The following is a 23,604-nucleotide window of genomic DNA, read 5'->3' as shown; positions in this document are numbered from 1 at the left end:
TGAGTCTCTCAGAGACTCACTTTGAAACCTCCTCCTTCAGGAAGGCTTCCTGGATTCATACCCGCCCTGATCTAAGCTCCCTGCTACCTCCACTATAGTGAGCAATTCATGGCAAGTGCCTTCCCCTCATCTCAGCTATCTGATAAGTACTTTTAAAAGCCTGCAGATGTTACCAACAGTAATAAGTAATACTCAGTAGTGGTGTGGCACACTACAGTTTGTGGAATATTACCACAAAACAGTGCATCTAATCATAAAGGATTCTTGAGGCAGGTGCCATCCCCCCAACTTTACAACAGGGCAAAGTGAGGCTCAATGGGCTTTTCCACAAGCATGTGCCTTGCACCTGCCTCATAGTACAAGCACATGTCTGTGGACTTGACTCCTGGACCAGACTGTGAGCCACTCTTTGCTCCCCCAATGCCTTGCATGGGGCCTGGTGCATAGTAGGTGCTCAGTTAATGGGTTGGATTGAATCGAGGAGAGACCTAAAGAGGAAAATGAATCACCAAAGAGCAACGAGGCTTCCTAAAACCCTCCGGTACAGGGGCCCTCCACCTGGCTGGCAGCAGCATTCCCAGGGCCCTGGTTCAAGGGGCCAGGATGAGGGCTCAGGGACCACACCCAAAGTTAGAAAAGGCATGACCTTGAGAATTAGACATAACTCTCTCATGTAACTCTCCTGTGCCTCAATTTCCTCAGCTGTACAAATGGGTCTTAAACTCTTGTGAGTGTGAAATAAGATAATTATTCAAAAGCACTCTGTTAAAAACAATGGTGAAGTTATACAAATATTAGTCATATTTGCAGTTCTGCAGTATTTTCACTGAGGTGATGTCAAGCATGGGGCTGAAAAGCACATTCAGAAGCCAGGCTGTCTGGGCTGAAATCTTGGCTCTGACAATTCCAAGTTTTCCCCTCTGTGCCTCAGTTTCCCCATCTTAAAATGAGGATTCCAGCACCTACCTCAGAAGGTCACTGTGAAAACTGGATTAATATAGCTCAGTTAGCTGCTGCAGCACCTGGCACATAGCCCCCTACAGATTTATGCTTCAGGCATTTTTAATAGCACAAAACAGCAGCTTTTCTCCTCACGGATATTAGCCATGGCTCAGCCCCCTCTCTGTTGATTCTCATAGCAGCAAGGGCTGGGGCCACTTCCCCTGTTGTCTACCCCAAAGCAGGGGCATAACTACTCAGCACACTCACCACATGCCCCTCCTATGCCCATGGCAGATGCTGTCACCTAATCACAACTCTCCTTCCTGCCGCAATTTCAGGAACCTCCTGGACACAGCACTCCCTCCGTGGAGAGATGATGAATTGCTTGGGCCCTAGAGAGGAAGTCTGCCTGCTAGTCCTGCCTTAGGAATATTCATGGCTCCGTGTGTGTGGGCCCTGGGAGACCTTGGCAGGGCAGGTGGTAGGGCTGTGGTAGGTGACAGGGCTCTGGTGACCTGAACTCTTGCAGGAGCAGAGTGGCGACACTCACCAGAGATGTTGCTAACCAGGGACAGGCTCTCGCAGTGCTGGTCGTGGAGGGAGGCGGAGATGGGACTCAGCCCCAGGAGGAGAAGGACCTGTGGGCACAGGGTGACAAGGGACACGGTTGTTAGACAGTGCCAGGAGCAGGCTGGCCTGCAGCTTCCTGCCTCCCCTCGCTTCCCCCTCCTACATGTCTCTTCCCAGACACCTCCCCACCCCCAGCTTCCTCCCCCATGTCCTTTCTGCCCCAACAGCCTGGAGCTGCCCTGTTCTCCGAGGCCTGGAAGGGAGGCTGGTAAGAGCAGGGGCCCAGGTTCCCGGGAGAGAGGGGATGTTTCTCCCTGAGGGTTGGGAGTCCCTAGCGAGAAGGAAGGCCCGCAGATAAACAATCTGCCTAAGGAAGCCGCCTCCATCCCCATGGGATCCCCAGCACGGCCCAACTGTGTCCCAGAGCCCTGAGCACATGGGCTCGTAGACCCTCATCAGTGTGCTTCCTTCCCTCCTTCCCTCCCAAGCGGCAGGCTCTCCCAGCCTCATGTTCAATGAGCTGCTTCCAGGTCCCCCAGCACAGCCCTGCTAATTACCAGTCTCCACAAATTGTGCCTCACCAGTTATCAAGCTGTTTTATATCTTCAATGGCACTTCTCCCTGGGACTGGTGTGGCTGTCCCTTTTTGCAGATGAGGAAACTGGGGCCCAGAGAGGTGAAGGGATAGTGTGGAAAGATGGCTGCCCAATTCCAGGGAGAACCTTTGCCCCTTCCTTCTTGCATGAACTCTGTGTCACTCGGATCCCACACCCGGAGGGCTGCCCCTTCTTTAACTAACACCCCCACACAATCATTATGTCCTCTCCCTTGAGGTCACCACCCTCCCTAGATTTAGAGTCAAACTAGAGACCTGGCATCTTGCCCCAGTTTCACTGTGTTGCCATAGGTAGGTTACTTGCCCTCTCTGTGCCTGTTTCCTCTCCTATAAAGATGGATATAACAATACCCCTCCCAGGCTTTCACGATGCCCTCTATGTAGAAGACCTTTGGGAGTAGCACAGCATGCTCCACAAGGGCAGAAATGTTGTTTTGTTCGCCGCACTCAAATTTGCTGAATACATTAATGAATTACCTTATGTTTCAGGTCCACAATAGGCACTCAGTAGGTCATGTTGATTGATTTGAACTTGGTGATTTTTATTTAGTCATCGATTGGAGGCGAGGTGGTTGTTTCCCCTGGGATTTGCTATGCGAGGGGATAAGAAGCATGGGGGGTGGGGGTGGTAGAGAGGTTTTGTAACCAGCCCTTCCCACCAGTTGTCAGGACAGAGGTGCCCAAGGACCAGCAGAGCTCTGCTTGCATGACCTGGCTCCTGGGATGGTGAACCTCACGGGAGGTTGCTCTCCATATCAGAGCCCCTGCTCCTCTGCTCTTTCTTCCTGGGGTGCCCTCCCTGGGACCCTCTCCTGGGCCCCCTGGCCATGGTGTCCCAGCCCTAGCCCATTTTCACAGTCTGCACAATCCACTGCAGAACTTTAGACACAGACAGGCAGATGTGGAAGCCGTCTTAGCCATTTCACAGCAGGAAAATGGGATCAGGAGAGAGGTAAGGGCTTCTCAGGTCCCACTGAGCAAGAAGCTAGTTTCGACTAGAGCCAAGGTGTGTCTAGTAGCACACAGCCATCATGCGCAGCCCTCACTCACACGCGGGCCTAGGAGGAGGAGAATGAGGCACTCCACTTGGGTGCAAAATTTAAGGGGGGGGGGCACCAAAAATTTAGTATTCAAGATACATAATATTTTAATGCAATATTTTTTAAAAAATCTAATGTAAAAAAGTCCATGATGAACAAGAAAGCAAAAACTTAAAAAAAAAAAAAGGATCAGTAACAATGCTGGGCCCTATTGGAGCTTGGGGTAAAAGGAAAAATCAGTAACAATATTAAAATATGATTTATCTTGATTATAGAGATTTGGGGCACCTCCTTAAATTTTGCCCTTAGGAGAATGTCTCACTCCCCTCACCCTAGTCCTGGCCCTGCCCTGCTCACGTGCCTTCTTCCCAAGCTGGACCCCACCCCCCATCCCACACCTCCCCATGGCTGTACGTCCTTCTTTCCCCGGGACTCTTTCCCACTCACCCCTTCTGGACCTCAGAACCTTCCCCACTTCTTAGATGCAAACTGACCTGCCCTTTTCCAGATGCAAGCCTTCTGTGCTCATCTGTCCTGAATGTCCTATCCTACCCTGCCCCCATCACACCCCATGAGTGTCACCCATCTTCCCTGGTACCCTCTCCTTCGATCTCCTGTCATCTGCTCTGCTCCCCTCTCTCCCACCCTACATTCCAAGGTGGAATGGAGTGCTCCCCACTCCAAGTCAAAGCCTGTCCCACCCCCATCCCCTTCAGGAAGCCTCCTTGAACCTGATGGTCACACACATTGTCCCCTCAGTGCCCCTGCCTGAGTCTTTAGGGCTTTTTGATTCTATTCACTCGCTGGCATACTCCTTCTGTCACCTCATAGGGGTCTCTCTGCTCTGACTGGGCCAAGCTCCCAAGCACCCCCCAGCCCTGCACCCCCATCCTGTGCCCAGCACGCAGGATGCTCAGCAGACAGCACTGGGTTTAGCTAACTCGTTCCTGGGACTCAGGAGTGATTAGAACAAACCCTTTCAACTCTCTGGCCCCAGGGAACTTCCAACACTTTATTAATCAGTGATTAAACTTCACAGTCCCCAAAGAGATGGCGAAATATCTTTTCGCTCATTTTCCAAATGAAAATGCGGAAGTGGAGACAGGAAGAAGCCACCAGGCCAGCCAGCGGCTTTGGCTAGTTAAGCGGAGAGCAGTGTCCTGGGGCACAAACCTGCACTCTCAGCTCAGCAGTCAGCAGGGACCCAGCTCTGCACTGGCCCCAGAGAGGAGCTGCTCAGCTGGGGGAGCCAGAGGTTCCCTGGAGAAGGAGACTGGGAATCCCTGCCCCCAGCTTGTCACCCCACCGCACCTCTGCCACCTCCCAACATATACATATGCACACACAGGATGAAAGGGGGGCCCCAAGAGCCAGCTCAGCCACAGGCAAATTAAACTGGAAATACCTTATTCCAAAATATCAGCCCCGCTGCCTAACTTTCCACCATTCTCCTGATCCTGCAGCTGTGCTTTGTGCTCCGTTCTTAGAGCCCCCTTGAAGGCACACCTGATTCTATTCCCAATGAGGTGCTTATCACGTTGCCCAGCACACCTGGTCCTGCTGGTGTCTGCACACCTGTGGCCTTGAAGGTCTTTGCCCCTCATCCTGGCCCACCCTTCACCTGGTGAACTCTGCATTCTTCAAAAGCCAGTTCCACGGCCTCTCCCCTGGGCAGCACCTTCCCCAACCCTTCAAAGCAAAGCAACTCAGTCACCCCATCAGCGTGCCATGTCCCCTCTGGACCTGCACTGGACCCTGGCGCCTCGTGACGCTCACAAACAGAGACCCCAGACTAGCCCCAGATGCATGAGACAGCCTCAGCATAAAGCATTTACACGCCAGGGTTCTAATTAGATGGCACGTACACCAGCCAGAATGTCTTAGCCTCGCATCTTAACAGAGGAGCAGAGCAAACCCAGATTCATCATAAAAACAAACCAAACGCCACGGGCGAAGGGCTAGCCTGTCCTTGGCTCGCTGCCTGTAACCGTGACCCTTATGTCTCCTTGGATGTGATGGTTCACAAAATCATTTTCCACCGAGAGGGCCAGCTTTGCATTATGCAAAGAAAAAGGCTTTTTAATATTTCCGAACCAACCTTTCCTCCCAGGAAAGGTCAGCTCTGCACAGAATCTGTGCCTGTGCTACCTCTTGCTCTGTGGAAGGGCTTGTAAAGACTTCTGGCTTATTCCTGAATCACAGTTCCATGAAAAGTCCAGAGTTTTCCTGTGTATTTCCTCCCACCATATGCTGATCTCCTCTTCAACGTTCACTATGGTTTTCCATTTCCATCAACAGGCAATTATTGCACTGTAGGAACAGGCCCCAAAGTTTCAAGGATGCTGTTTGTTTCCTTCTAAAGCTGGGAGTTCATAATCTGGGGTCCGCAAACCTTTGTGTGGTCGGGGGCATGAAACCCTATAATTAAATGCGGAAGTCACATGTAATGACAACCATGTCCCTGAGGAGGGTGCAGAGTGTCCTTTGCTTCTCAGGGAGGTCTGTCCCCACCCCCCCAAATATGGCGGGAGCACATGGTGAACAGGGTCACGTCAGAGGCCTGGGCCTCACAAAATAAGACCCGTCCTCCTCTCTTGAAGCAAACTAAACATGGTTTTGGCCCAGGAAATACCACTTTCTTGGGTCCCTCCATCTGCCCCTCCCCTCCATCAGCAGCCTTAGCTGCTGGCTTTCCTTTCAGAACCACTTTTTGACAAACCAAGTTTTCAGGACTTGGTGAGATTTACCCTTTTCCAACAGCTGGTAGAGAGAACCAAAATGGCACTGAGGGTCTGACGTTGGCGCAGCGCTAGGCTCACTCACTAGTGAACGTGGCCTTACCAAGGCCCAAAATAAACCGGAGCCTCAGCTACAAATGTCTCCACTCCACAAAGCCAAACCTTGAATGTTAAACCTGATAAGGCCAAGGGTATCCTACAGCTCAAGTACAGTGTCACATCAAAATGACTGTCCAAGGACTTGGGGGGTACTGCTCTGCGGGTAGCAGGCAGGGCAGGTCTCACGCTCCCCATTTTAGAGGTGCCCAAGGTCCCAGAACTGTGTTTAGCTGTGAAGTGGGGACAGGATCCAGTAAGCAGGCAATCTGTGTCTTTTCAGTGGATGAAAGATGGAGGTAGATGGCCCAGGTCCGGAGAGGCCATGGGAAGAAGGGATGGACAGATGAGAGGGAAAGGTGCAGGAGCCCCCCGTCCCGCAGGAGGTGGTGGGAGGGCCAGACGGAGTCTGTCAGTTGCCTGCTCCAGCTGCTGCCCATGCCCCACCCCCCAGCCAGCTCAGAGCGCGCTGGAATTGAAGCTGCCAACCCAAATCCCAGTGTGACTTTGGCATAAAGGTTAATCACACCCAGAAAATGCTTATTAGAGACCGTAAATAACTACATTGCTGAAGCTCAGTTTGGTCTTTAAAGCACACAAGTGCAATTTCCTTTGATGGGATGATTTGGTAATTGACCTTTCAGGGAGGGTTCTGAAAGGCCACTGAAGGGAGAAGAGGGGTGGCCCGGAGGCTTCGGGGGGCCGCCTCCACCACATACATGAAGAGCCAGGAGGAGGGGGCCTGCCTCCCCTCCCCTTCACCTCTGATGCACAGCTTGGCAGACCCCCAGAGGCTTCAGCAAACCCTCGTATAGGGCCAAGGAGCGAGCTGGCCCTCTGACACAGCCACAGCTGCATAATTTGAGAGTGATCCTTCAGCAAGACTCCTCCCCGTTCTGCTGAGTTCTGAGCCCAGTCCTGCCACTGACTGACTGTGACTTCGGTGGCCGTCAACCGGCCCCTCTGGGCAATGAGGTCTTACCTGCATCCCAGGGATGTGGGCCACCTGGGGGAAAATGAGGGGCGAGATGCTTTCTGAAATTCAAAGTCCCCTACAAGCAGCCCTGTGGTCCTTATCACCACTTGGTTGCTCTGAGCCCCAGAATCTTCCTCAGTCACAGATTGGGCTGGGCCACAGCAGGCTTCCCACAGGTAGGAGGAGAGGGCCCGCAGCCAGGACCCAGGCCCTCTCTCCAACTCACATGGATCATTCTGCCTGTTCTGTAAGCTTTCCTGTGGGAAGGGGTCTTTCAGCTTAAAAGGAAAGTTGTTATGTTTTTTGTCTTTTGTTTCTTAAACCATTAGATTTAGTGACCTCACCAAGCCTCTTGCTGGACTGTGATTCCACCTTGAAGGAGTAATATTTCCTCTTAGAGACTTTCAAATGTACAACACAGTATTATGAACTATTGTCACCATGCTGTACATGACATCCCCAGAACTTATTCATCGTATAACTGGAAGTTTGTACCTTTAGAGCACTTTTACCCATTCCCACCTGCCCCTTCTCAGAAACACCAGTCTGTTGTTTCTGAGCTCGGGTTTTCTCGATTCCACATATAAGAGATCATACAGGATTTGTCTTTCTCTGTCTGACTTATTTTACTTACCGTAATGCCCTCAAGGTCCATCCATGTTGTCACAAATGGCAGGATTTCATTCTTTTTCATGGCTGAGTAATATTCCACGGTATATATCCCACATTTTCTTTATCCATTCATCCATCAATGGACACTTAGGTTATTTCCGTGACTTGGCTACCATGAATAATGCTGCAGTGAACATGGGGGTGTAAATAGCTCTTCAATACAGTGATTTTGTTTCCTTCGGATATATACCCAGAGTGGAATTGCTGGATTATATGGTAGTGCTATTTTTAATTTTTTGAAAAACCTCCATACTCGTTTCCATAGTGGCTGCACCAATTTACGTTCCCACCAACAGTGCATGAGGGTTCTCTTTGCTCACATCCTCACCAACATTTGTTATTTCTTGTGTTTTTGATAATAGCCATTCTAACAAGTGATATCGTATTGTGGTTTTGCATTTCCCTGATGATTAGTGATGTTGAGCACCTTTCCATGCACCTGTTGGTCATTTGGTCATTTGAATATCTTCTTTGGAAAAACATCTATTCAGATCCTTTAGCCATTTTAAATTGGATTATTTGGGGTTTTGTTTTATTTTTGATACTGAATTGTATGAGTTCCTTGTATATTTTGACTATTAACCCCTTATCAAATATGGGATGTGCAAGATGTAGCCTGTTTTAAGCAAAGCCAAGAGAAAGAAATCTAAACATGAGAAAAAGGAAGGGTCATTAATCAAGATTTCTTTATAAACCTGGCTCCCTGTTGTGTGTAAAAAGCAGGATATGGTTTGCAGAAACAAAACACATGTGTAATCAATTCTTTGAAAACTGTGCCTACAGGGGATATAACTGTAGCTATGGGCGATGATATGGAGAGAGGCAGGGCCCACATGCAACTATGTAGTTTCTGCCCCACACAGAAGTGCCAAGTGGAGGGGTCAGCGGGGCTAGAATTGCAGGCTGTGCACCAGCAGAGCTGGGACCCTCAGGCGGGTGCCTTTTCACTAGCCAGGGAAAAACTAGCCTGGGGACCAAGGGCAGCCATGCCGGATGCCCTGTTTTAGCCTTTTTGACCATCCAGGACTTTGGCCCGCTGACCACCCTCTTCCCCTCATCCTGCCCCACCATCTCCTACCCTCTCAGCATCTTTCTATGACAGACACAGCCTGTTCCCACCTCAAGGTAAAGAGCTTGTGCTTTCCCCCAAGTGGGTGTGCAGTGCAAGATTATTCTTGGCAGATGAGAAATAATTTATAGTTACATTTAATTAACTTAAATTGCTGTTGTGCAGAGAGGAAAAATGAGAAAAACTTTCCTCACGGAGTGGGGCATGCCTGGGTGTTGTCCACCTTCAGTCCTTCTCCATGGGGCCCTGGGCTCAGGATGTGACCTACCCCTCCCCCTGCTACCTCATTCCTTTGCTCCCCCAAAGAGGCCACCCAGTAGAGATGAAAGCAAAGGGCTGCCTACTTCACCCACTCAAGGGACAGCAAGAACCTGTGAGACCCCAGTTCTGGAATACACCCCTCCAAGGGTCCCAGATATACTGTAAGGTTGGGTTATAAGCTCCCTGAGGGCAGGGTCTGCGTTTGGCTTTCTTTGTACCCTCAGTGGGGCCTGGCATAGAGTAGACCCCAGTACTTGTTTGTTGAATGAATAAATGACTGACTGACCAATTGAATGAACAGATGGATTTTCACTTTCTGCCCCTTTTAACCAAGGGGTGGGGTCCCACCAGGACATTATGACAGGCTCACTTCCTATTCCCCATTTTCCTGAGTCTCTCTTCCTCCTGGCCATCAGGAACGCTCTCTTTCTCTCTCTCTCTCTCTCTCTCTCTCTCTCGATTTTTCCCCCTTTATCAGTTTTCAAGATAATCGTTTCCTTAACATACTCCATAGATGACCAGTTCTTTAAATATCATTATAAACTCATAGATTTTAACATGTCTAATAGGTTTCAATCCATGATCCATTGTAATTATTCTTCTTATTGAAACTCAAATTGCCCCATCTTTGGCCAAAGGAAGCCACTTTAGGTTGGTTTCTAATTCCTTTTGACAAGATTCTAAGTGGGTTATTATGATTATTAATTAAGTTTTGGGGGGGATAGGTTCCTTGCTATTTTGTATGACAAGATTCTCTCATTTCTTTTAGTTGGAAAAAATATTTCAAAACCATCATATGCTAGGCATATTCTTTGCTATTGAATTTGCCACTGTTTCTAGGCTTTTTCAGTAGACAGATATAGAATAATGATATATATACATTTTATATATAGAATACCATACACCCATTCAATATAAATGTCTTATGACTTTATACTGATACTTACAATTCAGATCTAGTAGTATAGGGCTTCTACTTTACCGCTCCCATATTACCACTGTATCTCCTTTCTTACACAATGAGGATTCTCATTCTACTCTGCCGTCTTGTCCAGTACTCCCAGGAGTGCTCTCTTACGCTTGGTCCTTGCTTTCCATAGGGATCCCAATCTTGGACCCCAAGAGGGGATGCTGAAGGAAGAAGTGTTTTGGGGTGGTAAGTACATGGCTGAGATCCTGTTCTGACTCTGACAAACTTGCTCTGTGACCATGGACAAGTCACCCCCCATCCCCTCTCCTTGCTTCAGTTTCTCCATCTGTAAAACGAGAAGGGCAGTGTGTTCTCTACACTCCTTTCCAGGTCTGAACATGCTCTGACTCTAGGACTGACAGGAAGGTAGAAAGTCAGGCTTCTAACTTTGGGGCCAGAGAGACCCACATTGGAATCTTTTATTTGCCTCTTCCTCTTTGTGTGACCTTGAACAAATCACTTAAACTCTCTGAGCCTCAGTCTATTCACCTGTAAAAGGGGCTAATAAGGAATGAAGTATTTATACCCTAAAGCTCTTGGAGAGATTCAACAATGTGATGCGGTTAAAAACAGCACAGGCCCCAAATGGGGTAAGCAGTTAAATGGTAGTGATTACTATTATGTACAAGTTGCTTCCTTCCTGACTTGACCTTACGCTCCAGATGTGCTCCATGACTGGTCCCCTGCCCACTCAGGGCACACCCTCCCACTTTTCACCACTACTCTGTTCCCTGGAGCCGGCGGCCAGGGTCGAAAGTGGAACGTACATAGACGTCACTGTCCATGATGCGGATTTGCTGAGCACGGGGCAGGGGGTGGTGGGCAGTGCCCTGGAGCCCTGCTGACCTCCCAACCCTGTCCAGGTTCCCACTGATTCATTCTCTCCTCCTCTCGGTAGGACCAACTCTCAGATTCACTCATTGATATTTTCTCACATCTCGTGCCTTCTTGGTCTCCCTGCCTCTCTCCTACCTACCTTCATTTCTCTCCTGGTCTTAATTTTTCCACCTCTCTCAGTCTTCTTCAGCCTCTATTTTACTCTTTTCCTTTTCTTCCCTTTCTCCCCCCTCTTTTCCCCTCCCTCCCTTCCTTTCTATAAATTCCAGCTTTTACTGAAGGCTTGCCACTGTGTCAGACCCTGTGCTTTTTCTCATTTAATCCTTCTCAACGCCAAGACATTGGAGCCGTGCTACCTCCCCACGGCAAATATTCCAGTCCTGGGATTGTGTCTGTTAAGACAGGGGATTGTAATGGTGGCACTAAATCTTCTATTTTAAGATTTGGATCTCTGGTATAATTTAATTTAACAAGTGTAATTTAGCTTGGGACTTTTTGAAAGCTTTCTTTTCTTTCGTTGCCTCTTAATGATTCTGCTTCCTATACATTTATTAGGCAGACCAGTTTCAATGTTTCTATTTACTTCCGCCCAGTGCTGGCCCTGTGACTTGGGAGAGGTTTTTCATCTGTATGGGATCCACTCCTGGCACCAACTTAAATCTATATAACATATGCGAAGGTTATATTAACCAGCTTACCTGCACCTTCCCCTACCCCAATGGACAAAGCTGAACTCAGTCGAAAATTCCACTACAGGCCGAAAAGATTTACATCCTGGTTAGAAAATATGAAACTTCAGACTGTTAGGCCAGGAGCAGAAACCACCTTAAGCCCAGAGAAACCTCCTGGAATGTGCTGAACAGAAACCATCTTATTTAGAAGCCATCTTGTCCTGCCCCCTGCTTGATTGTGACACATTGGCGAGGAACTGCCTTGCTTACCTCCCCCTATAAAACTCCAGACCCCTCTTACTCGGAGAGGTTATGGTCTTTTCTAACCTGACCTCCCACTGCTCAACCATGCCAAATAAATTCTAAGAGCCCCGTTTCGGTCTCCTGCGACCCAGTCCTCCGGCAGGGCCTAACAGCGTCCCTGGCGGGACAGCCTGCTCCCTTGCCTGTCCTGCCTCCCTTCCTCCTCCCACCCCCAGCATGGATCCTCCAAAAGAGGACATACAGGTTTCTTTTGCCTCTTGATCTCTAGCTCCTGGCCACAGCCTGCATCCCCAAGAGCTGGCAGTGGGAATTAGGGGGTAGACACCTTAGGACTCTGTCAGTGCGGGACTCAGGAAGGGTTGAGCTCGGTTCTTGCCACCTGCCCCAGGGAGTTGCTCAACCAGGAGCTGGGAGTGGCTCCCAGACCCTGGGGAATTGTCCCTGAGGGAGGGCCTCTGCTACCCTGGGAGACAGAGCCAAGGTGTCGGGACAGGCGCTGGAAATGCCAGCTACCAGGTGCCACTGTCAGCTGTGCTCTCACCTCAGCCCACTCTCTGACAAGTGTAAAGTGAGGGGCATTTCGGAGTGGACCGAAATGGAATGTGCTTTAAGAAGCTGCGTTTTAAAAGAATTTAAACAGAATTTTTTATCTCCCAGATAGAAAGCTCTGTCTGGAAATTTCCAATTTCATCTGGGAGATAGAAAATTCTATTTCTCAGGCTTCAACCCAGAGATTCAGGTTCAGTAGGCCTGAGGGGAAGCTCAGGGCTCTATTTTTTAATGCTGTCCAGATGATGCTGAAGAATTGAGGGTAACTGAACTAGCCCAGTGGTTCTCAACTGAGGGCAATGTTGTCCCCCAGCAGACCTACGGCAATGTCTGGAAACATTTTTGGTTGCCACCACTGGGGGAGTACTACTGGAATTTCGTGGATGGAGGCCAGGGACGCCACTCAGCACCCTCGAATGCACAGGACAGTCCCCGAGGTAAAGAATTATCCAGCTTCAAATGTCACTTGTGCTGAAATCGGGAGACCCTGGGCTGGAGGGTTTTGCAACAACTTCCCAGCAATTCCTTCCCCCCTGCCTGCCCATCGGGGGAGTAGGAGACGGGGAAGGAAGATGGTGATGAGACGAGAACCCTGAAAAGAATGGGAGAACAAGAGAGAGGGGCCTTCAAGACAGAAAGAGGCCCTGGATCTCACTCTGTCTAGCAAAGTCCTGTGTGGCCTTGGACCAACCATTCACCTATCTTCTGGCCTCAGCCTGAAGGCTGGGGACTGGTGGAAATGACTTCTTCCTTTCGCTGCTCTAGGAGTGCTGCCTGGAGGGGAGGGTGAGAATGGAGGGGTTGGGGGGCATGCACTTCCCCAGAGCCAGCAAGCTGTCCCCAGGGGCTCAGCCAGCCTGTCCCCAGGGTCAGCACCTCAGAGGTGGGAGGCCGAGCTGGTCTGGGAGCCCTGGAGAAGTCGGGGTCCCTTATGTTGGGTGAGCCCAGGACAAGGGTTCGAACCGGTGTGAGGCTGAGTCCTGTGAGCTTTGCGTGTGAGTCCATCACAGAAGGGCTTCCCTGTCTCACCAGAACCCTGGGACCACTGAGTGTCATGAGTCTGCCACCGACCTTAGGGACAAGGTATGGGTTAATGAGCGAGAACTAGGAGGGGGAAGGGGCCCACCCAGAACTGTCAGGGGGAAGAGCTCTGAGTAAACCAGAGGTTGCTGTCTTCCTGGCCTAGTTCTTCCTGCTCTAGTCAGCCCAGCTCTTGCTGCCAGAGTGAGTGGCTCCATCCCTGAGTCCTCGCGGCAGGAGGCGCTGTGCTAGCATGTTAGCATGGCTGGCAGCCAGACGTCGTGGGCAAGTGAACCAGGAATCCAGGCCATGAATTCTGGCCCCAAAGAGGGCTTTAGATCAACACTACTCAAAGGGACTGGTGCGGGCTGCAACTGTTTGTAACTGAGAGTAAGCCTTTGGAAACGTAGATATGAATTCCTCCTTGCCGTGACATCCACACATGTTGTTAATAGACTACAGGGTCTAGACCAATTCAGATATTGCCCACCTATCCAGGTGAGTCATGTGGTGCAGGCTGCAGTCAGCACGCGCTATAGGGCCACACGCCAGTCGGCCACGGATTGGACGAATCCATGTGGTCCCTCCCTAGAGCTGGTTTGAGCTGGAAGAGAGAGTTCTACAGCTGGCTCATCAGGGAAGGCGCCATGGAGAAGCAGGGTCTTCAGTGATGGTTGGGTTCAGCACCAAAGGAGTTGGGGGTGGAGGGACAGTGAAGGCTAGGGAAGGGAGCTCACCAGTGACAGCACCAGGTCCCACTCCCTGAGCTCCCATGGGCATAGGCCCCTAAACACATAGGCATTTTTTCCTTTATTCTCCATCATGGTCCAGAGAAGGACCAAGCCCAGAGAGGTTGTGTGACTTGTCCAAGGTCATCCAGCCAAGAAGTGGCAGAGCTTGCTCCAACCCCAATCCTGCCTCTTCAGCTTTAGAGACAGAGCTCCTTTCTCAGGAGTGCTCTGTTTCCCAGGGGTGCAAACTCACTCTGCCACTGCCTAGGCCCTGCATTTCACAGCCTGTCAAGAGCTGCAGGCTGAGTGAGGCCATCAAGGGCAGCAATCTGGAAAGACATCACCGGCTGCCCCACCCATAGGGATGTGACTTGAGAGCAGGATCCCATGGAGGCAGCCAGAAATGGGCTCATTCCCTTCTAGAGTTCTCTGGCCACCTCTGCCTTACTCCCGCCTCATAACCAGCAGAACCAGGGCAGTAACAGGAACCCCAGGCTGCCACCAAGCTCCCTCCCCAGCTCCTGCGTGGGGACCAGTGTGCCCTGGACTTGCTCTCTGAAGAGCCCAGGTTCTGAGAAGCTTCTTGCACTTTGTTCTCAGTCCAGCTCCAAACCTCCCTCTGGCGACATCTCTCACCAGTCCCCCTGTCCCCCAACCCCTAATGAAGCAAAACGCTGCCCTTGCTTTTACATGCAGACAAAGGCCCCCAGTGCTATAGGGACAGGGTGGGGGGAACATGGGCAGGACTGCAATTACAAAATGTTACTAAGCGGCACCGACAGCATAGCACTGGATAAGTCATTGAGTCATAAATCCACATGCGGAGACAGAGGAATCTATCTGTCTAGCTTGTCATTTCCGTGTCTTCTGTCGCCATAGCACCTCCACGCACATAGACAGACATTCAGCAGGGAGCAGGAGCGGGGAGATGGCCTCCATTGAATTCAGCATCTATTGTGCACCTATGTGCATGGAGTACTGGAGTTGAGTGCTGGGGACATCGTCTTTTTTATTTTTATTTTTTTAAGGCAATCCTCCTGGCCCAGGTAGAGCTCAGAATCTACATTGGGAACAAGGGCTCAGGGTAGATGTGAGTGACCAGGGGTCCGTGTGGGGTCTAGCTAGTAAATGGGTTGAGGATCTTGTGGGGGGACACAACAAAGAGCTGAAGGACCCCTGTTGTTTGAGAGCCCAGGCGCTAGCTGGAGCTGGAGGCTTGATTGAGGGGGAGGAGATGCCAAGGAAACAAAGAAACCACCACTGAGAGGGGGCCTTAGACAAGAAGGCTTTCTGGAGGAGGGGGGAAGCATGGTTCAGGAAGACTTTGGTGGACAAGACAGATAGAGCTGGCACAGTGAGAATGGGTGGCCGAGCCTCAGAGGAGGAACAGCCCGGTCCAAGGCAGACCTAGCAGAAATGAAGATTCTGAGGAGGGGGAGGAAGGAGGATGGTGTGACAGAGACAGAGGTTCAGGGAGACGTGCTTCTTTCATGTCTAGAGTGGGGCAGAAGGGCTCCGTGGGGTCACGCATGTGGGCCCTGGTGCGGAGGCAGCTCAGTAAATGGCACATCTGGCTGAGAGGCGCTGGGCGAAGTGGAGGGAAGGAGCAGGAGGAAGAGGGAAAGCAGGGGCTCAGACCAAGCCTAGGACGCGGGCCTCCCAGCAGGGCATGTGTGGCCGGAGAGTGGCCATGGAGGCTGTCCAGCCTGCACTGACCCCCACTGCTGACCGCATGGCCCCTGGATGCCCATCTGCGCCTCTGGGAGGCAGTCCTCCAGCCCTGTCTCCCCGGTTTGACTGTTTGCAGGACAAGGGAGGGTGCGTGTATATATGTAAGGAAGAGACAGACTGCACAGTGGGCGGTGGGGGGGGGGGACAGTTAGGACCACAAAGGCAACAGGCTCTGTTCCTTCTGGACTCAGTGGGGCGGGGGGGCACCAGGCCTGGAGGCAGTGGGAGGGTGTGGGATGGGGGAGGGGCTCCTTCCTGAAGACATGCATCAGTGCCTCAGAGCAAGGCTTTCACCACAGCTCTTCTGACAGCCAAGGAAGGCTCCAGGCAGTAGGTTAAGGATGGGAGCAGTGATTCTAGTAAGAAATGGAGAAAGGGCTTTCCAGGAAATGCCATTTCTGCCTTCAGAACCAGGGGCACACCTTCTCCTGGGTGTTAGAGAGAAAGTTCAAAGCAAGAATGAACCAAACGGTACACAGGTCTTTTTTCTTGCTATCATCTCCCCCTACCCCCAACCATCTCTCTCTCTCTCTCTCCCTCTCTCTCTCCCTCTCTCTCTCTCTCTCTCTCCTCTCTCTCTCTCTCTCTCTCCCTCTCCCTCCCTCCCTCCTTCCCTCCCTCCCTCCCTCCCTCTCCCTCCCTCCCTCCCTCCCTCCCTCCCTCCCTCCTTTTCCCTCCAGAACGTCCTGGCCTGATCACTCTCTCTTATGCTAACTTTAGCCACTGGTCTCCATCTCTGCATCACCTTTAGGTGATGGATTTCTCTCTGTGTCTGCCTCTCTCACACTGTCTGTCGCCTGCCTGCCCACACCTTATGTAATACTAGAACCGTCCACCTGCAGGCCCATGGACACTGATAGGGGGGCGGGGGCAGTGCATGGGCCCTGTGACGACTGTGCCTTGCAGCCTGGGGCTTTCCCTCAACCCTTCCCCATGGTAGCCAACACCCTCCTCAACATGGCTTCCTCTCCAGCCTGCACATCTGCCCCTCATCCCCGGGGCCTCCCTCCCTCTCTCTGCCAAGCTCTATCCCCACAGTGGTTGGGCTACTGCTCCTCCAGGAACAGCTGGTACCTCTGGAACCCACCCCTGCCAAGAGGCTGGGGAAACATTGATCAAAGGGGAGAAATCCCTGCTGTACATGGAAATGTCACAGCCATCTCTCCTCCCAGCCTGTCATCCCAGACAGGCTGCCTTCCAGCTCTTCAGCTCCAAGTACCTGCCAGGGATACTGAGCAATACCTTGTCCCAACCCTCCCAAAGCTTAAAGGTTCAAATGTGTCCCACGGTGCCTCACCATGAGTGGACTCCAAAGTATAGTTGGTCAACATGGAGCAACCCCCACCCTCCTCATTCTGCAGCCTTGGAAGCAGCTAGACCAGTCTGGCCAGTTTCTGTCCCAGGCTTTGACCTAGGCGCCCTGGCTCATAGCCAGATTGGCTGGAGGTTGGAACCAATTGACAGGTGAAGGGGTGCAGATGTGTACCCCACAAACCTCACCTCTCTAAGCACCTCACTACGGCTGCTCCCTGGGGCCCAGTAGGCCAGAGGTGGGATTGTGAAATTGCCTGTGTTTATAAGGCAGAAAGAGCACCCACAATCGTCTTCATCTGTCCCAGAAAGGGTTTCATGGCTGCTGGGTGGACAGTTGCCAAAGAGAGCATTTGGCTAAAGCATTTGAGGTGGAGGTTCTGTGTACATGGAACCGTCTCCCAGGACTGAATCTCAACATGTCCACTTCGCAGGAAAGGAAGTATGTGTCCATATTCCCCAAGTCTTCCTCCCTCCCGCCCCTTTATCTTTCTGGCCTCTCAATTTTATTGAAGCAGACACCACTTACTCTGCAGTGAAATGGTTAATGATCTGTTGGTTAATATAATCCAGCTAGTTGTTTTCAACATCATTATTTGCTTCAGTGAATTAATTATTTTGTATTATCCTCCTTACATGTCTCTACTGTTATTGTCAAATATTCTCACTTGTCAGATGCTCAGAAGGCCAATTGCAGGCACTTCTGTCCTTTGACCTTTGAACTCCACTGACAGCACATGGCCCCATCCTTTCTTCCCAGGGACTATCAAAAGGACAGGAGGTGGTGGGGGGCAGGAGGAGATTCTACACTCCCAAGTACTCCTCTCTCCACCTCCCATTCCCTCACCACTCTTCCTTTTGATGGTTTTCCTTGGATTGATAAAATTTGGTAAGATCTATTAAGTGACTGCTATAGCTAATATTTATTAAGAGGTTACTATGTGCCAGACACTGTGTGATTGTACTTAATTTCACGCCTGACATCTCATGACGTCCTTATGATTATCCCATCAAGTAGGTGCTATTTCCCCCTTTTTTACAAATGAAGAAACTGAGGTTTAGAGCGAGAACCTCACTTGCCCAGAGCTTCATAGAAGAATCAGGATCCAAGCCCACCTCTGCTTCACCTGATGTTCTCATCTATACAAGGAGAGGCTGACTGCCACACTGAGTGGAGAGAGAGATGGCTGGCCAAGAGCAACAAGTGTGAAGACTAGCATTTACAAAGGACTCGATGGTGTTACTTCCAAGACACTCTGCTGACAGCTCACCCTCCCTCACCCCCCACCACCACCCCGCTGCCCCCAGAAGCTAAGTATATACAGGAATCATTTGTCACTAACAAATCATTCTTTGAATATAACACTAGCTAAAACGCGAGTTGGCCTTAGTTCCAAAAAGGTCTTACACTTCCTTTTGTTGATGCAGTGAGGGGTTAGGGCAGTTAGAGATGCGAGAGATCATCCCCCTCTTTTCACGGAGGAGGAAACAAGAAAGGCCCCTGGTCACCGGCCACCAACCTGCTCTCCTCTGGACAAAGGGGCTGGAGTTTCACCAGCCAAGGCTCTGGGCTGTGTCTTGGCTTGCTTATTAAGAACTGCATGGGCTTAATTTAAGGGGCAGTTCCATTCTCTCCTGCCTCAGAGATGGCATTTCTGCTAGGGTGCTTTTGGCAGCTCTCAGCCTGGTCTGTTTGACATGACATCTGCATCTCGTGGGCAGCCACAAGCCTGCTCTGATTGTACAGCACTAAACTGGAAGAAGCAACAATCACACCACCCATGCAGTCAAGAAACACTTGTGAAATGCCTACTATGTGTAGTGATTAGTAGGCCCAGTGCTGTGAAGAGTAAACGATGTGAAAATATTGAGAGTCCAAGAGCTGCTAGTTGCTTTTCCTGCACTATCGCATTTCTTCTGAAGAGCAGCCACCTTGCAACTTTTTCTGAAAGCAAACTCTGTGCCAGGTGCTGTTCCCGGCATTTTCCACGTATTCATTTGTTTCATCCTTACCTCAACCTTATGAGTTAGGTATTGCCCCCATTCCACAGCTGGGGACACTGAAGCTCAGAGAGGGTACTTAAGTCCAAGTAGCAAGTTCCAATGTCCCACAGCTGGGAAGGGACAGAGCTGGGAATTACTCTTCCTGTGTGAGGTCATGGCCCTAGGGAGTGGTTGGAAACACTGTTCATAGAGACACGAACAGTAACACGGAATCTAGTCCAATTCCCTGTTTATAGACAAAACTGTAGCTCAGAGAGGGATCTGCCTGAAGTCACACAGCTGATTGGAGGCATAGCTGGGACCAAAGTCAAATTTGTCATCTCTCAGGCTGATGGTCTTTCCACCCCAATAGCTGCTGCAATGATTAGCCCCGGGCCTAACCTCTACCTTCTACCCCATATAATGGCCAAGGCTCTGGCCCATGGGCTTGGCAAACATCATAGGCACTTGGGGTGCTGCCAAGGGGCACCTTGGACCCCGTAGACTCCTTCTTCTGTGCAGCTGAATTCCCGTTGGCTGTTGATGCTCTCCAAGGAGCCAAATGTTAGAGGGGGTGAGAAATGGATTTTGCACTTGAGCTCGTGCTCACTGGCCCTGGCTTGGTGTCCTGCTTTTCCATAAATCTATTCCCTCCTTGAGAACTGGACCGACCCAAGTCATGCCCTTCCCACAGCTGGTCATAACAAATCTGAATTACTGAGCCTGGCTGTCAGCCCCCACTCCTACTTCGCTCCTGATGGTGGCCAGGCCCGTTGTCACCAAAACCCACGGCCCCATCCTGGGCTCACTTTTTCCCCCTCGTTATCCCACTTGCCAGTGTTCCCCTCAAAAAACCCAGCTCCATATTATTTGTCAAAGAGACAATTAGGAAATGGCCCAATGTGCTTCAGTATAGGGATGTAAAGAACACTCATTCCTAGGGAATAGGCAGGTGCGGACAGTCTCCCTCTGGAGGCTTGGGAATAACATGCGAGAAACTTGTGCTATGACACGGTCAGTGGAGTCTGTGCCCAATGGGCACGGCTCTGCCCAAACCTGCACTTGAAAAAGGGCCTAGAGGGATTATTTTAAAAATGGTAACAGTAGCTGTGTTAGGAGGTGAGCCTGTAATAATTTTCCCCTCTGGTTTCCAAACGTGGCTACATTACTTTTATAATAATAACAGCGAGAAAAACAGCTCCTTCCTCAGAACTCACTTTCCTGTAATAACCCACCAGGCATTGCCTTCTCCACCCTTCACACTCACCGGAACCCACAGGGTTGAGTTATGGTCGGGTCTTCCTTCAAGGAGTTGTGGCTAGTAATAAGGTAGGTTGACCCAGATGCTGGAACCCTGCTCCCCTGGGCGTAGAGGCAATATTTCACTTATCCCCTCCTTCGCATCCACAAACACACACACACACACACCTCTCCCGCATTCACACACACAACCACCCGCTCATGCACGCACACATATTTCTCTCTCATGCACACTCACACACATTTTTCCCACACACTCTCCCCACCCCACCCCACCCCTACTCTCCCCCAGTTCTCTGAAATCACTGCAGTGCAAGGCCCACAATAAGGGCTGCAGAGTGGATTCTTGCCCAGCACTGGCTGACTTGCTGGGGACAGAGCTGGGTTTTGGATTAACTCCCCTAGAGTCAAAATTTTATACTGACAAAACTACCTGAACTCTCATCTGGCAGAGGTCTAGGATGAGAGTTAAGTGGCTTAGAATATTTTCTGGTAAACACTAACAATACAAAGCCTTACAGCCACAGTGCCTGGGTTTGAATTCTTGCTCTACCACTCACTGGCTGTGTGACCTTGAACAAGTTACTTAGCCTCTCTGTGCCTCAGGAATAATTCCTACTTCCTAGGGCTGTTATGAGGACTAAGTGATGTAATATTTTCAAAGCAGATAGAACAACACCCAGCAAGTTGTGCATAAATAAAAAAAAAAAGAATTATTTAACTGAAACCAGCATTAGCTGTCCATTCATTCAGTGCCTCTCACTCATTCAGTATTTACTGAGCACTTACTGAGTTCATTAGATCAGACATAAAGGGTACATATCTCATCATCTAGTAGGAAAAACACACGCAACAACAACAGGAAAAAATATTTTTTTCTTTTCGGAAAACGTGATAATTTTAGGCAGTGATTTTGCACACGATTCTCAGAAAGGCCAAAAGAACATTTACTTATTACCAAGTAAACTTAAAAAGAAACAAACAAACAAAATCTGTCCACAGTTCAATTCTTTGAATCCATTTAAGACATTGAATTCGGTCTAACTGATTTGTGAATTTAGACCAAGGCCGGGAGTACACACCAACCTTTTGGAAAAAATTCCCATTCAGTGCCATCTATTCAACCTCTCTGGATATTTTTCTTCCTGCCTCCCTTTCCAGATCTCCTTGATCACCCAGAAAACAATCTCTAGGTTCACCCCCAGTACTCAGTTAATGGGCGGCGAAGGGGATATGGGTTCAATCGGACCCACCCTCCGTCATTAAAAACAAAAACCAGAACACAACTTATAAATATCTGGGACACGGAGGGAGAACCCGGGGAAGCCTCGGTAACTGGTAACCTCGCCACTGATGAACTGAGAACAGCTGCGTTTGAAAACCTCGGTGGTTTAACTCAAACCACTTTGGGAGTTGGTTGCTACAGCTGGTTTAATACCTGATGGAAAAATGAAAAGTCAATCCGCACCCTGCCCCACAGTCCACTCAATTCTTTTGAATGACATCGCCTTTACACGCGCCGAGGCCAGTCCCGCTGGTCTGCGTCTGTGGCTCAAGCCGCCCACATCACGCCGCCGAGTCCGGGTCTCCTGGCCAGAGCCTCGCCCGGCTCCCCCGCGGCGGCGCGTGGGCCCACCCGCCGTCTGCCTCCGTCTGCTGCTGGCGCGCCCTCGCCCTGCGAGCCGAACCGCCGTGGGAAGCGCCGGGCACTGGGAAGCGGAGGCTGTCACTAGGTCGCCGCGGGCCGGACTGTCCGTCCCCAGCGCTGCCCCGACCCACACCGCCGCGGGCAGCCCCCTGCCGCCCCCGAACTTCAGCCGGCAGACGCTGGACGTGCGCTCTGGCCACTTTCCTCAACTCCGGGTGCCAGAATCGCGTTGCCAGACCCCGGGCAGGAGCGAGCCTGCCCGGCCCCCTGCGCAGCGCCCGGGCTGCCGGTGCAAAGGCTCGGAGAGCGAGCGCTGCGCTCCCGCGGGCTGGCGGGCTGGCGGGCGGCCGCGGGGGGACCGCACCGCCTCCGAGGGCACCGGCTCAGCCGCCGGGATTGCGATATTGATCAAGGGCTCCGAGGCGCGGGTGACATTCATCTCCCCGCACTTGCGTCTTTCCGCGGAGGGGCAGGGGCAGGAAGGAGCTCCCGGGAACAGGGAGCGGGCGTGCGGAGAGGGGCTGCGGATGAGAGGGTACCGGGACGAGTAGGGAGCTCATCTTCAGAGCCTCCTGTCCCGGGGCCGGGGTCCGCCTGGGGGGGTGGGAGCTTGGACTCCCAAAGCCTAAAGCGATTCTCTGCACAGAGCCGGTTACCCGGGTGGGCGGACCCCCTCCCCCGCCAACATCCCAGCAGCTTCGCCACCGCGATTTTTTTTTCACCTGTGTTGTCCCTCCACCCACCCAACGCCGGCTCCAAAGGTGCAGGGAGAGGGACTTGGGCAGCCCCTCAAACCCCGGCCGCGCCCAGACCTGTGCGCAGCTCTGCCCAGCGACCCCACCACCGCCACCACCGCCACCACCGCCACCACCGCCACCACCGCCAGCAACACAGCTCACCCACGTCCCGCGCTGGCCCGGGCTGAGCGCGCCCGCGCTCGAGAGCTACCGGCTCGCTCTTACCTTGACGAGCCGGAGCTGCGGGTGCCGTCCCATCCTTGGGTCGCTCGGTCACCGTCCCGAGTGCCTGGGTCCCTCGGACATCCCAAAGGGGCGGGCCGGAGGTCGCGGGCTCAGGAGGCTGGGATGGGCGGCCGGGCTCCTCCGTCGCTGCCCGGCCCGGCCAGGCGTGCTCTCGCTCTTCCCTTCCCGGGTAAGTCCGGCCGCCGGTTCCTGACTCAGCCCCGCAGGCAGCCGCTTCTTGCCCGCGGGGAGGCCGCCTCGCCCCGCCGTCTGCCCCTGGGTCCACGCCGCCACTCGCCTCGGCTCCCCGCCCCCTCGCCGCGGCGTCCCCTCCCCTCGGTCCCTCTCCCCTCCCCTCCGCTTCAGTCCCTCCTCCGCGCGTCGCCCCCCTGCTTCCTCCTGCACCTTGTCTCCCGGACCCCTCCCCTTCCCCCGGCCGGCTTCCCGCACCCTCGCCGCGCCGACCCCCTTTCCCAGCTCCAGGGCTTGCGGCGGTCGGCGGGGCGCGCGCTGGCAGCGGTGGCGGCCGCCGCAGGGGGAGAAGCAGGCGGTGGGGGGAGCGGGGGGGGCGAGGGACGGGAGCAGAAGCAGCCTCCGGCCTCTCGCCCGGCTTGAAATCGGGGCCTGGGGCGTCCAAGGCAGTCCGGGGGAGACTTGGCGGACTCAGGTGAATCTATGAGAGCAAGA

General features: G+C 52.0%; 1 protein-coding gene across 3 annotated transcripts in view; it reads right to left on the bottom strand.

The window, feature by feature from the left end:
- Positions 1-23,218, bottom strand: part of CRHR1 (corticotropin releasing hormone receptor 1) — a 47,287-nt gene extending 24,069 nt beyond the window's left edge. For 2 of the 3 annotated variants that reach the window (XM_081029306.1, XM_081029308.1), the window contains exons 1-2: positions 7,613-7,718; positions 1,493-1,580 (exon numbers count right to left, since the gene is read on the bottom strand). In XM_081029306.1, coding sequence (XP_080885432.1) covers positions 1,493-1,580; positions 7,613-7,672 — 148 coding nt within the window. In that variant the 5' untranslated portion in view covers positions 7,673-7,718. Of the gene's footprint in view, positions 1-1,492; positions 1,581-7,612; positions 7,719-22,917 lie in introns of those variants that run through there. The other variant, XM_081029307.1, reaches the window with a different exon arrangement.
- Between the last annotated feature and the right edge of the window lie 386 nt (positions 23,219-23,604).

The sequence above is a fragment of the Rhinolophus hipposideros genome, assembly GCF_964194185.1.
Source record: "Rhinolophus hipposideros genome assembly, chromosome: 20".
Lineage (NCBI taxonomy): Eukaryota > Metazoa > Chordata > Mammalia > Chiroptera > Rhinolophidae > Rhinolophus > Rhinolophus hipposideros.
This window is presented reverse-complemented; position numbering and strand designations above follow the sequence as displayed.